The sequence below is a fragment of the Serinus canaria genome, chromosome Z (assembly GCF_022539315.1).
Source record: "Serinus canaria isolate serCan28SL12 chromosome Z, serCan2020, whole genome shotgun sequence".
NCBI classification, from domain to species: Eukaryota; Metazoa; Chordata; class Aves; order Passeriformes; family Fringillidae; genus Serinus; species Serinus canaria.
Genome location: NC_066343.1, coordinates 50246892 through 50260039, shown reverse-complemented (window position 1 = coordinate 50260039; position 13148 = coordinate 50246892). Strand labels below are relative to the sequence as shown.

At 42.6% G+C, this 13148-nt stretch overlaps 1 protein-coding gene across 1 annotated transcript in view; it reads right to left on the bottom strand.

The window, feature by feature from the left end:
• The window catches only part of MAP1B (microtubule associated protein 1B), a 71385-nt gene extending 66003 nt beyond the window's left edge, over positions 1-5382 (bottom strand). Inside the window, 2 exon segments of the mRNA XM_030236766.2 lie at positions 407-508; positions 5129-5382. Coding sequence (XP_030092626.2) covers positions 407-508; positions 5129-5306 — 280 coding nt within the window. The 5' untranslated portion in view covers positions 5307-5382.
• Positions 5383-13148: the final 7766 nt, after the last annotated feature.

Sequence of the window (13148 nt, the reverse complement as noted above, 5' to 3'; positions counted from 1 at the left end):
GCAAAAGAGATTTAGTCTTACTAGCCCTATACATTCCTGATTTCCACATACAAGCCAAAGAAAGTTCCTGGGAGTGAAGGCAGACTCACCATAATGCAGCTTCTCATACCAAGAAAGATAGCTAAGTTCAAGTCTTTTGGGAAGAAACACAGAGCTTGAGCTGCAGTAGTGCAACAGCTGTGATATCAGTTCTGGCTCTGTCCAACTACAGTGCTAACCTTCCCAGTCATTGTTTTGTATGCACACCACCTACCACAACAAGCTTCCGTCACTGGACTGCTAGATTGGCGTCACATGAAGAAACTGTTCAATCAAAAGGTGAGTTTTCTTAACTTTAAAAAGGCCCTAAAACTAATGGGCCAGGCAATTTCTGAGTGTAATTTAGCAGTTCTGTTCTTAAACTCACCTCGAACTTCAGGAGAGAATCGAGCTGAATGGCGAGACACAAAAAGTTTCAGTTCTTGATCCAAGTTGCATTCGACCAAGTTTGTGTCCCATGATCGGATTCCTAAAATTCAAAATACAAAACACATGTAGCTTGACACATGAGCACTGGAAGTTTTAACTGAGTTCTTTTCTCTTTGCATTCAAACTATTTGCATATTTCTAAATTCCAAGCCCAGCCTCACTTTCTTCCAAGGCACAAAGCTATTTTTTAAAATGCATTCGGAAGGATTCTGACAGGAATCTGAAAAAGACCATCTGCCTTTCCAAAGGATGACAAATCTTTAAGGCCTCAGCTTTAGAACTGCAGTAGTAGCCCCTTCACAGTAAGTTACCAGTGCCCCTCACATGACTTTCTGGTTTACAAAAACAGAAGAGTGAATCACCCAGAGGACATTCAGTCATGTTGCCCTTTTGAGAAGAAAAAGGCATCACTACCTAGCATGTTGCTAATTAATATTTAAATACAAAGTATTAAATTCCTGACTTCTTCATTCAGTATCTTTGAAGCATACCATATTTTAAATTAAAATTCAAGTGATCTTTTATTTATGAAGTGTCAGAACTCCAGTTTTGAAATTTGAAAATGCTGTGCTTGATCTTTTTTTCTTTAAAAACCAAATTACATAGCTCTGTTCCCTACTGTTTTTCCCCCAGCTACCTAAAAAGTAAGACACTAGACACTTATATGACCAAAAAAAAAAATATTATTTCAAAGTAGATTTTTAAGGACTGAAATTCAACCAGGGAAAAAAAGTCATTGCAGCCAAAAGACAGGTTTCTAGTTTTCTTCCATAAGATTTAAATGAATAATTTGTGAAAAAAAAATAGAATACACTTCAGGTTTTTATATAATTTTGTTTTGAGATTGTTCTGAAAATCTCCTACTTTTGAAATAATGAGCAGGCAGTAACAATACTAGTGAGTCCAGGCATTGCTACAATTTTGAAAACCAAAATTGCACTCATTTTTTTGTTCTAAAAAACCATTATTACATCTACCGAAAGGAATCTCCAAACAGAAAAGGATTGCTGGTGAAGAAGTGTCTGGTGGCTCCTCTGCACATGACCGTGCCTTTGCATGGAATTATTGGATTAGACCACTTTGGGGTTTGACAACAAGATGCCTGAAGAGGTGTGTCCAGCCCCTCAGAATGAGTCTAGAATTAACACTTCTCTCAGTGTTTCAGGCTATGGATATTACACATAGCATGGGAAGTGGCATTGACAGTATTTTCTGTTTCAAGGCAGCAGAAATGTCAGAACCTAGGCAGAAGCCATGTTGCAGGGATGAAGCATAAGGAGAAAAGGGGGAATAGCAGAGAAACCAGATCTGCAGTGCTAGTCTTCCATTGCAACTCTGAGCAGGTTCTCCATGCAAATATGAACATCTGCATTTCAAGATCCTGAAGCCTCTGCAAGAAGAATGCATCCAGGGCTCTTCCTTGTCAGCATCCAAGTAAAGGTAGCAGCAAGCTTACTGTAAAATGCCACCAACAATTAAGTAGCTGCCATTTGAATCTCAAGAAAAATTTGAAAACACAGTATTGCCTGTGTGTTCCATAACCACTTGAGAAAAATAGCTGAGCTATAACCAGCCACCTCCACTTCCTGACTGATGCATCATTGTTCAGAGGCATAAGCAGCAAGACTCTTCTGCAAGTCTCCTTACTTTGTTTTCTCAGAAAGCACTTGGCCATATGGTACATTTTTGGGACAAGTTTTGGCAGGCAAATATATCTAAACAGGCTCTAATATCTTCCAGGTGTTGGAATATCTGAGAGCAAGAACACCAAGATGATATAATACCATACAAAGAGAGCACATATGAAAACAATAACTATTAAACTGACATTGGTCACAAAGCTGAAGTACACTGAGAGAAAGAGTGCTGATCTTCAAGAAGCTTGAAGCTTGAAGAGAAATAGCTCCCTGGCTTATGACACCAAGCTTGAGCATAGAAACTACAATGCTTTCTGGAGGTCCGTTAAACAACATGGACTATGATTCATCAATGCTGCTAATGAAAGGACTGGTCTGCCACCCCCAGCTCCTTTAGATGTGATCCTAATTTGCTATAGGGATAAGATTCTGGTTAGATGTAGTCAAGATTGCTCAATCATTGCCTGATTGAGCCAGACAATGTCCAAAATACAGGACTCAACACAAAATACGTAGGAAAAAAAAAAAAAGCCAAGGGCATAAATGCCCTTTCCATGCAAGCTGAAGCTGGAATTTGGGTAGACTATCCAAAATATGCAACTGCATGATTCAGCAATCTGGATGCAAAAATTATGCGTGTGTATTATAGCAGAGCAAAATGTATTAAATGAATGATATCACTATATCAGGTTTTGGACAGAACAAAGGTAAATGTGGATAAAAAATCCAAGGTCAGTCCAATGATGGATTAGCAGTGTGGACACAACTGCTGTAAATATGGCGGAACTGGAGCTATTTCTTTCTTTATGCAGTCTTAAGAGTGCAATGCCACTAGACACAGGAATAATCAGACAGCAGGGAGGGCACACCCAGTAGCATCTGCTAAATCAGTGGAAAAATCTTGAAGCTTTCTCTTCACTCCCCTCTTCTCTTTTGGTGGATGGTGGGTTGGAGAATTGCCCCTTTAGCAAAGTGACATCCAAAATGTAATTAATGAAAATGCGTCTTGGCAGACCATTCCCTCCCCACGATATATTAAGAAATGACTCTGCATTCCACCAGGTTGCGTAGCATCACGCCACTGATGTGTTATCAGCAGATGTTTTCTTTGACACGTTGCTCTGCAGTTTGGCGCATGAATCCACAGTTTTCAGTGATGGTACTCAGGAGACGTACCAGAGAAGACAGTAAGGCAGAGTTATCAAGAACCAAAATGTATTTAAAGCTCTATTGAGAGTAAAGGCAGCAAGACGTGGTTTTTTTCCAGACTACAGCAGACTTTCCAAACAGGAAAATATTAGCTGAGCCTGCAATTGCCTAACATAGACAAAGTGTCAGACTCCCACTGTATTCATCCAGAAAAATGTACTTCAAAATTTCACCAAGGAGTTTTCTTAGCAGGCAAAAATCTCAATCAGATGGTCAGATACTAGAAGCAGCAAGGTGACTTCTAATCCAAAATGATGAATTAAAAGGCCAAACATTCCCTTTAAACACCTAAACCTGTATGTGGGTATTATGCTTAGTGGCAGGAGACAGCAGCAACCGAGCTATGCAGCAGCAACTGTACAATAGGAGATTCAAGAAAGGACTGGAGAGGATTTCCTCAGAGGAAAGGTATTAGCTGTCTTAAGGGAAGAAATTTTACCAATATGATTTATAATCTTTGACAATTTAATTAAAATGCAGCCAGTTCTCTTCTAACACAACTGAAAATTAGATAGAGTTAAGGGAGAGCAATGCTGAAGAAGCTCTGAATGACAAAGCACCTGCCTCAGTAGCTCTCCCCAAGAGACAATGGTAGCAATAAAGATGAACAGGTTATGATGAAACTGGTTAGCAGAGATGAGGATGCCTTTTACCTCAAACAGTAATGAAAAAGAATTCAGAGAAATAACCAACTAAAGCAACAATGGTTGAGAAAGCAACAATAGAGAGACAGATGAAGTCCTAGCTGGACGGCTGAACCACACCTACATGACAAGGCTGCTACCAATTCCCCGTTCCGGGATCTCTTCTCCACTCTTAACAATGGCAGTTCCTGAAATCTTTGTTTTCACCAGCCCAGAACAAAATATACAAATTATAAAATCAGCTATCAACTGAGTTTAAGTAGCTGTAAGGTCCGGCAATAATTTTCTTCGTTCTTTATTACACTAATACCGCAACAGCTTGTTGGTTTTTTGTTTGCTTTTTTTTTTTTCTTCTCATCTCCGCATATACACTGCGATCTATTGTATCAGAAACCACAACGAAAACTTATAAAGCCGTCATTTAGCTTGCAATACCACCCTACATCGCCTTCTTAAGAAAAGGACAAATAAACGCCGAGTCAGAGGAGCCCGCAGTCGGACAATAACGAGGCTGAGCCCTCGGGTAACAGCCTTGTTACTCATATGGGTTTTCTTTATTGGAATATATATACGGGTATATAGAACTTGGGTCCTGAAAAATTGTGCAGGCGACAGAAAAGTCCCAGCGCCCAAAGTTAGACACAAAGGCGCGGCTGCGCTCCCGCCCGCGCAGCCTCTGCCGCCGAGAGGGAAAACGCCCCGAACCCCGCCAGCTTAGCGTGGCGGTGGGGGACGGGGGACTGCGGGCGGCAGCCGCCCCGCAGCCCCAGCCCAGCCCATCCACCCCATCCCCAGCCGCCCTTTGTCCGCCCCGAGCAGCCACCGGGACCGCAGTGCGGTCCGTGCCACGCCCACCCGCCGGTGTCTCCGGGCAGACGGGCTCGGCGGCGGGCGCTGCGCTCCCGACCCGGCCCCTCCGCCCAGCGATGGCGGGGAGGGGGCTCGCTGCGGCTTTCCGCAGCCCCGCTCCGCAGCGCCCGCACCCCGCGGGGGAAGGTGGGTGGGTGGGGGATTGCGGCGCGACGCCCCGGGGAATAAAGAGCCGGAGCCCGCTGCTCGGCGGGATGCATGTCGGGGGCTATCCCGGCTCCCGGCCGCGCCCAGGGAGGGGCAGGGGCCGGCGGGGGTGTCGCGGCACTGCTTGCCGCGCCCCGGCTCCCGCCGCCTCACCTCGCTCGATATTGGTGATGGCCCGCCGCAGGTGCTCCTCGGTCACCAGCTCGCCGATGACCACCAGCAGGTAAAACTTGCTGTCTAGGAAGCGGTGGGAGAGACTGGGCGAGGTGGAGGTCGGGTTGGGGATGCTGCAGGAGGGCTCCGAGTCCACTTCCACCACTACGGTGGCCATCGCCTCCGCCCCGCGGCTCCGGGGCGCTGAGCGAAGAGGGGCCGCTCGGCGGCAGCTCCGCAGGCGGCAAGGAGGGAATGAGGGCGGGTGGGGAGGCGGCGGCGCTTTTATACGGAGACGGTGCAGGGCAGGGACCTGGTGAGGAGGAGGAGGAGGAAGGGGGGGAGCCGGCGCATCCTCCGCGCCGCCGCCGCCTTTCCAGCATCCACAGCTGATGTCATCTGCGGCAAATCCTCCCCGCGGCGGCCCCCGGAAGCAGGAAGGACGCGGGGGGCGAACAACGCCCCGAGGGGACGCCAAGGGGTGCGCCCCGCGCCTGGTTCCCGGCCCGGCCGTGGGACCCCTGGGCCAGCTCCCCTCCCGCTTCTCGGTACCCGCGCCCGTTCGGGGCGTCACCCTGCCGGCCGGTTACCCCTAGGCCCGTCACTTAAAACAGGGCGATGAGGAGCCGCAGGTAGATGGCCTGGCAGACCTGAGGAGCTCATGCGCGAAAGCCGGCATCGGGACTCCAGCAGCGTTCCAGAAGCGGATGAAAAAGCAGTGCCACTGCCCAAAGAATTGTCTTCTCCTACATCTTGCTGTACTACTGCAGCAAAATTTGAGTCATACTTAAACACACACCCTCACCCAGCAATCTAAGTATTCTTTCTAACTTTTTAAATTTGAAAGCAGGTAATTTGATAAGATACTTCACACGTAGCCCTTCTGCACATATTCAATGCCCACGGATGTATGACACCAGAAAAATACTGGTTTTGGACAACATTCTGAAACCTGCAGTCTTAACTTATTCAAAGCTGCAGAAATTCAAAGGGCTTTGATAAGTAGTGTTGACCGGACTCAAGCATCTCCAGGGATCAATGATAGCAGAAAACTTACAAAATGACAGAACCAAAGGTTTCGTTTCTCTTCTCACATATATTAGTATCTACACCCCAATAACCCAATAAAGTGATAACCACCACTGAAAAGTGTCTTACTCCCTCCTAACGAGAGATGGAGAAATCAAATCTGTCTGAGATGTTCCTCTCACTTTACTGACATAAACAAGCCACTCATTTACACTAAGCCTCTTGTTTATATGGCTCAAGTGATGCGGGATAAATTTTACTGTGACATAGGAAATGATATTAACTTTTATAGCTTGTTTTTTAAGATAACCTCTTGTCCCTGACTGAGAAGACACATCCTCTGTCTGCAGCTTATTACAGTGCTGGGTGTGCAAATTCCCTGCCTACTGCTCAGGAACAGAGTGCTTGCCTGGATGAACCAGTATATCAACCTTGTCTTCTTCGTATTTTGTACCAGGGCACAGTGGATTAATTCGCATGCATTTCAGTTTGTCACTCTTAAGTTTTTTCTGTCTTACTAGCCTAGAGGCTACAGTTTCAACCCACAAAGGTTAATCAGGATCATTGTAAGTGCTGGTGTTGTATCTGTCTATAGCACCTAGTGGTTTTGATATGAATAGTTCCTCTGCATAAATACAGCACTCAGAGTCTTGGCTTACACGGTGTGGTGTGTTTGGATGTTGCATCCAAAGTAGACTTTTCCTGAACTGCCATTATTCTGAAGGTTGTGGAGTGCGGACAAGCGTTTTCACAGCCATGTCAGGTGGCTGAGATGACACAGTGGTAAAGAGCAGCAGTGCTCGTTCTTCACTGGAGCTGACACTGCTGATAGAACAAATACAATGGCATAGATGCAGCAGAACTAGTAGCAGTTTTAAGGTGTGCAAGGTATTCAGAGGTGCAGTGTGTTCCTGTTGGGAACACCTCCCTTAATCTGAGCCCCACTGTGACTTTGCTGTCACATGGGATGGTATAGAGGCCTACTTAGAAATAATGTCCATCCTTTGTAGCCTTTTCCTATCTGACCCCCATCCTAATAATATTGTAGATACCTTCAAGACCTGCCACGTGGTACCCACTGGAGAAAGCCAGCTTCAGGCTTCTGTCACTGCAATCTGTAGTTTTGGGATATGCCTTTATGTCAATCACCAGAAAGAGCAGCTCATCTCTCAAGCATGGAAGGGGCTTGACAAGGGGTCTTGCCAGCTGGTTGCATAATAGACAAATGCTGGTTCCTGGACATAAAGGTAAAACAATTACTTGCCTCACAAGCACAGCAGGTTAAATGTGATAGTCAGAGAAATGCACACCAGTACTCAAAAGGCACTATATGTGCTTTTAAGCACTTTCTTATTTTAAGTAAAAGTGGAAACATCCATAGCTGGAAAATTGCCTGTGAATTTGAAAAGTAAGAACTGAAAAGAATGCATTTCATTCTCTGATACATACAGGTAGGTGATACAGTTACATTTGAAATAGCCTGCTCAGGTAGTCCTCTATTTTATACTGCAGTGCTAAATAACACAGTTAGAACATGGTATGATAAAAGATGAACTGTTACAGTCAAACTGTCTTGTGATGGGTGATGCAGCACCCATTAAAACCCTAAGGACAAGAGGTTGTCTTTGGAAAAAACATGGTCTTGTGCTGAAGTCTTTAAAGGATGCAGACTTCTGGCTTTGTCTATTAACAAACATATGCTGCCTCATCTGGGATGGAAGGTAGATGAGAAAGGTGCTTTATCCCCCAGAACCTATCTCTGAGGAAGCTGCAGAGTCCCAGCTCCATAGCCACTGTTCACACTGTGAACAGTATCTCTGTCAGTTAGATTTGTTTGTCACCATCTTTCCCTACCTGGAAACTAATTTATATTCTGAAATATGGAGCATCAGGTCCACTGCTGAGGGAAATGTGGAAATATGCTGCACAGGGCTGACTTAGTGTGCTGTGACCCCCACAGTTTGAGAGTGACACCTCCTGCCTATCTGCAGCTAAATCACATAGCAATGCCCCTTCAGTAGAAGAAACAGCAACATTCATGGACTATGTAATATATATCTTACCGTTTCAAAGAGAGTGATTGAGATCTGCACCTGTCTGGCTTTTGATTGCCTTGGCTTGATTTTGTTGTTTTACTATGTTTAATACCAAATTGGAGTCCCACAGCTGAATGTGGTCAAATAGTACATGCAAAGCTGTATTTTTTAGATGTTGTATTTTTTAAAGAGGCAGTTTAAATAAAGTGCTTGAAGTTTAAAACATGCTTCTTAGTAGTCTGTGCCATTTTTTACCCACTAATATTCAAGCTTCATTCAAGTCCAAACTTCAAATTTTAAATGAAGTTTCAGTGATGTACAAACCTTTAGACTGGCCCTTTGTCTCAGGTAAAGTGTCATCCCTACCATAAAAGAAATACATATCCATATGGATTGCCTCAGACCAATTGACATACAGACTGGGGAACAAGAGGTTGGAGAGCAGCACTGTGGAGATGGAGCTGGGGTTGCAGACTCTTGGGAAATACTCTACAGTTTAGGATGGCAGGCTTTATCTTTACCTATCTTTAAATGGAAAATAAAAATTACTTGACCAACATTCATTTCAGGTATTTTAAAAATATTACTTAAATTTTAGTGATTACTTTTTAAGTTTCAAAGTAGAAACAGCTTCTATTAAGTTATTGTGAAATATCCATTTCAATTGGTGTTTAATCTTTTCCCACTCCTTCCACTTTCTCCACAGAAAAGGAGAAGCCACATATTAAAAAAAAAAAGTGAAGAAAGCAACACTATTGCTTTTAAAAATAACATTTTTTCTCACTTTTAGCTTTCTGTCTTGAAGTGAGGGAAAAATAACACCAAGTAACATTTTGCGTTAGTTCCCAGTGGAAAACTTTATTATGTTTTATCAGAGTAATTTCCCTCTTTTTCTTTAGTGGAAAAAAAAAATAAAAGTGAAAAAAAGAAAAAAGTACTTATTTAACTGCAATGAGCACAAAATGAAAATAAAAAGATTTTCCACTGGACAATTAAAAAGAGACAAATTAAAAAATAATTATTTTGCATAATTTTATCCTGACATTTGCTATGAAAAGAACATGTAGTTTTTGATGAAAATAAAATTGCTTCTCCACTGTTGGAGGAAAAATACAGCCGTTTTATGTAATTTTTACTAATTAGGATGGTGCTTAAAATTCAGAAATAAATGATAATAAAAGTATTGAAGGCAATGGTACCCATCGTACCACAAAGCTGGATGGATAATTAAAGCATCATCAGCTGCAAAAACAGTGATAAGACAAAGTGATTGGCATCAGGCAGTAGTTTTGAGCATCCTTTGAGCTCAGGGCTCAGTTGTCAACTCTTCTGAACCAGAGAGAGAATGGTCTCTCTTGTGGGATATAGTTAGGGCTTCAGGAACTGAGTTTGTCAGGGTTTTAATTCTTATTGAAGGACTTCAAGTTATACAATTTAATTTGGGTACTAGGGGTAAAATACAGGTTATGTCCTATCACACCAACCTGAAGAACTCTGTGGTCCAGAGTCCCCACATGTGTTTCCTTTCAAGCCAGTTTTAAAGCTCAGTCTTGACTTAGCAGGGGAGACAGACCAAGCCATGTGTTTAGAATGACTATATGTGCACTATCATCTGTCTCATTTGGGGGCAGCTGGGAGCTCAGAGTTCCTGCACTGGGCTGTTGGCCACCGTGACCCCCATGTGCTGCCTGGCCACAGGCTGCCCAAAACCTGTCTGCCTTGGCAGCACACCCTGTCCATGCTGGAGGACCATCAGCCAAGCTGTTAGTCCCTTAAATCACTACAGGCACAAAGGAGACAAATTTCAATGAATATGAAAAATATCAAAAAATAAAAATGCCAGCTGTTGGCCACATGCTGCTCCATCCTAGATATTCAGGTGGCAAAAGCACATGGAGATGCTCCAAAGAAAAGGGTGGAGTTTTTTGGTGGTTTGTTTTTGTTTATTTGTTTTTGTTGATGTTTTCTCTCCAAGCTGAATTTTCTAAAGCTGCCTCTGGGAATTAACAGCAAGTAGATATTTTACATAATATTTTCATGTCATTTTAAGTCATGTCTTACAATATTTTTCAGAAGTTACCTGCCAGCTCTGCTAGTTCTGTAGGATTTAGAATGGCTTAGAAATTATTATTTTATCTAGGGTCCTGTTCTCTCAAGGACGCTACAATAGAAATGACAAATCGCTACTGCACAGAGAATAGAAAGCAAGAAATCTAGGCAAGCATAATATCATACAGTGCACTGGCAGGCTTCCAAACACAGAATCTGGGGAACTGCTCCATCTTCCTACTGGAAGGTCCAACAGACCCTGCTCCTACACTGGAGGCATCAGAAATCTCCAAGGCTGCAGGAATTTCATGTATTGCATAGCTGCAACCAGAGTAGTGCATAATTTTGCACCCTTGCCTAGAACTTTTTGTGCATGCAAGGACTTTGATGCAGCCTTTCATTCTAGTGCTCTTATTTTGTCAAAAGTAACAATGAGTCTTATTCCTAAAAGAATAGTTTGTGACTCTGATACTGCCTAAACAGTGTTTAGCCATTCTACTGATGTAGCCTGTAGTCCTACGGTTGCAGTCATCCCATCCTTTAAGTGTTTAAAGTACCACAAGCCTCCTACTTTTTCAACAGAACTTGGTATTCGAACAGCATAAATGGTAGAAATGGTTAACTTATTTTTATATGTATCTCAAAACAAATTCCACAGTTGGAATTTGTAGGAGACCACCTACATGATGGACCATCTGGTTCCTTTCCCCTTTTGTGCACTGCATTATTTTGGCTTAACAGCGATGTTACTATTTGTATGATTTTGCAGCATAATTTTGGCTTTTGTTTGTTTGTTTGTTTGTTTCCCTTTGTTTTCTGGGGGTTTTTGCATTCATCTGCCTCAGGCACTCCAATAGGCTGACACAAAGTACAGATGATTTAAGGGTGCTCTTTAAGTTAATAAGTTATTCCTAGTCATTGGTATTTTGCAGTAGGTTGGGATGTGCTGACTAAGAGTTGCACTGCAGAATTTACTGAAAGGCCTGGGTGGAGGGTGTACAGCAGGGGTGCCAAGAGAGCTCAGTAAGCTGAGCATTTTGCTAAGGGGCTCCTGTTTTGGGGGTGGACAGAAACCACCACCACTGGGCATTCTAATTTAAGGGTTCACCATCAGTGTTAGCTTTGTGCCCAGGGGTGTGCCTTTTAGTCCGGTCATGGCAGTGCCCCAGTGAGAGTCCTTGTGGAGCTGGAACCATGCTATGGGATAGGCAGGGTCTGCCATGACTGCCTCCTAAAAATTGTCCTGATTTTCTATCAGGTTATAACGCAACTTTCTTGACAGAAGTTGCATGATAACCTCTTTGGGTAATTCTAGGGTGGTGCTATATTTTTGAAATACAAAGAAATTTTGTTCTTTCTCATTATTTGCAAAGGAAGTAGAGCAATGCTGAAAAGTATGATTTCCAATGGAGGAACATAGATCCATGATCAAGTACATTATAAAATCAGAAAAGAAGGAATTTTTTAAAATGTTCTTTTCTAAATATTCATAGTCTGGTTTTTGAGGTTGTCCTGTGCCGGGTCAGGAATTGGATTAAATGATTCTTGTGGGTCCTTTCCAAGTTAGGTTATCCTATGATTCAATTAAACATTCAATTCCATTTTCCCTATGATAGCTTGAACTTCTTTAATTGTGGGGATTTTTTCTAACTTCTCCTTATGCTGGTTCCAAAACCATTTCTAATTTCATGTTTGAAAGGGTACAATAGTTCTTCAAAGCTCAAGGTAGGCAAGATTTGTATTAGCCCGATCTATTTCACTGCAGCCGTCCTCAGGCATACTTTAGAGATAGCAGCTATTATATTGTCATTATGTGGAACAATAGCCTATACTTGTGTATATCGCATAAATGATACAAGAAAAACCTCTTTCTCCTCCTGGTAATACTGGTAATACTACTTTTAACAACTTCCATCACAGCAGCACAGAAAAGTTGTTATTTCTGGGATAACACAAAGTGCCACTGCACTCAGTTTTGTGAAAAGGCATGAATTAATATATCCTTTCCAAGCAAAGTCATGGATATACCTTGCATAGGTAGAATGTAATCTCCATTTTTGAGTAATACAAAGGCACTGTATTTTGGCAGTATGTGGTCAGAACTGTTTTTTCATATTTCCCTGAGAAAATCCTGGTTCCACAAACCACAAACCAATGTTGACCCTGTAATAGGAGGGAACAGTTTTATTTATCTGAATATCCTTACCACAAACTCTGTACACATTCTTTGGATGGTTTGTGTTGGGTAGGTTCACTCACAGTAGATTTTGTCATCACTGAGAGAAAGCATTCAAAGAAATCCCTATGACCCATGGGTCATAAAATTGTTTATTGCAATATTCATGCATTTATACATTGTATTTTTAACAGCATTAAAGTAATTATAGATGATTGGTTCAATGAAAACATTTGCTTATCTCCAGAGGAGTCTCTGATTACCTCTTGCTTATTTGACATCTCAAGCTATTGGCTCAGTCTTCTCTTTTGGTCACATCATATTCCTTGGGTTCAGTTAATGTCTCAATCTGATTTGATAGTAACAAACTCAGAAGAGACCATAAAGCAGCTGTCCATGGCCACTTTTACAGAAAACCAAATTAAAGCTGTGGTAGAAGGACCAGTAAATCTCCATCTAGAAGAAAACTGCTAAAGCCACCTTGCAGAGCTAAGTACTGTGAAGAGGAATTAATGGAAATAAAAATTGGGAGACACTGCTGGTTTTAGCAGAGAAAGAGTTAATTTTTTGTTCACAGTAGCTGCTATGGGGCTGTGTTTTGGATTTATGCTGAAAACGGTGTAGACAATGGAGAGACATTTTCATTATTGCTTAGCAATGCTTTCTGCCAAAGCCTTTTCTGCTCCTCACACCACCCCACCAGTGAGTGGGCTGGGGGTGTAGAAGGAGT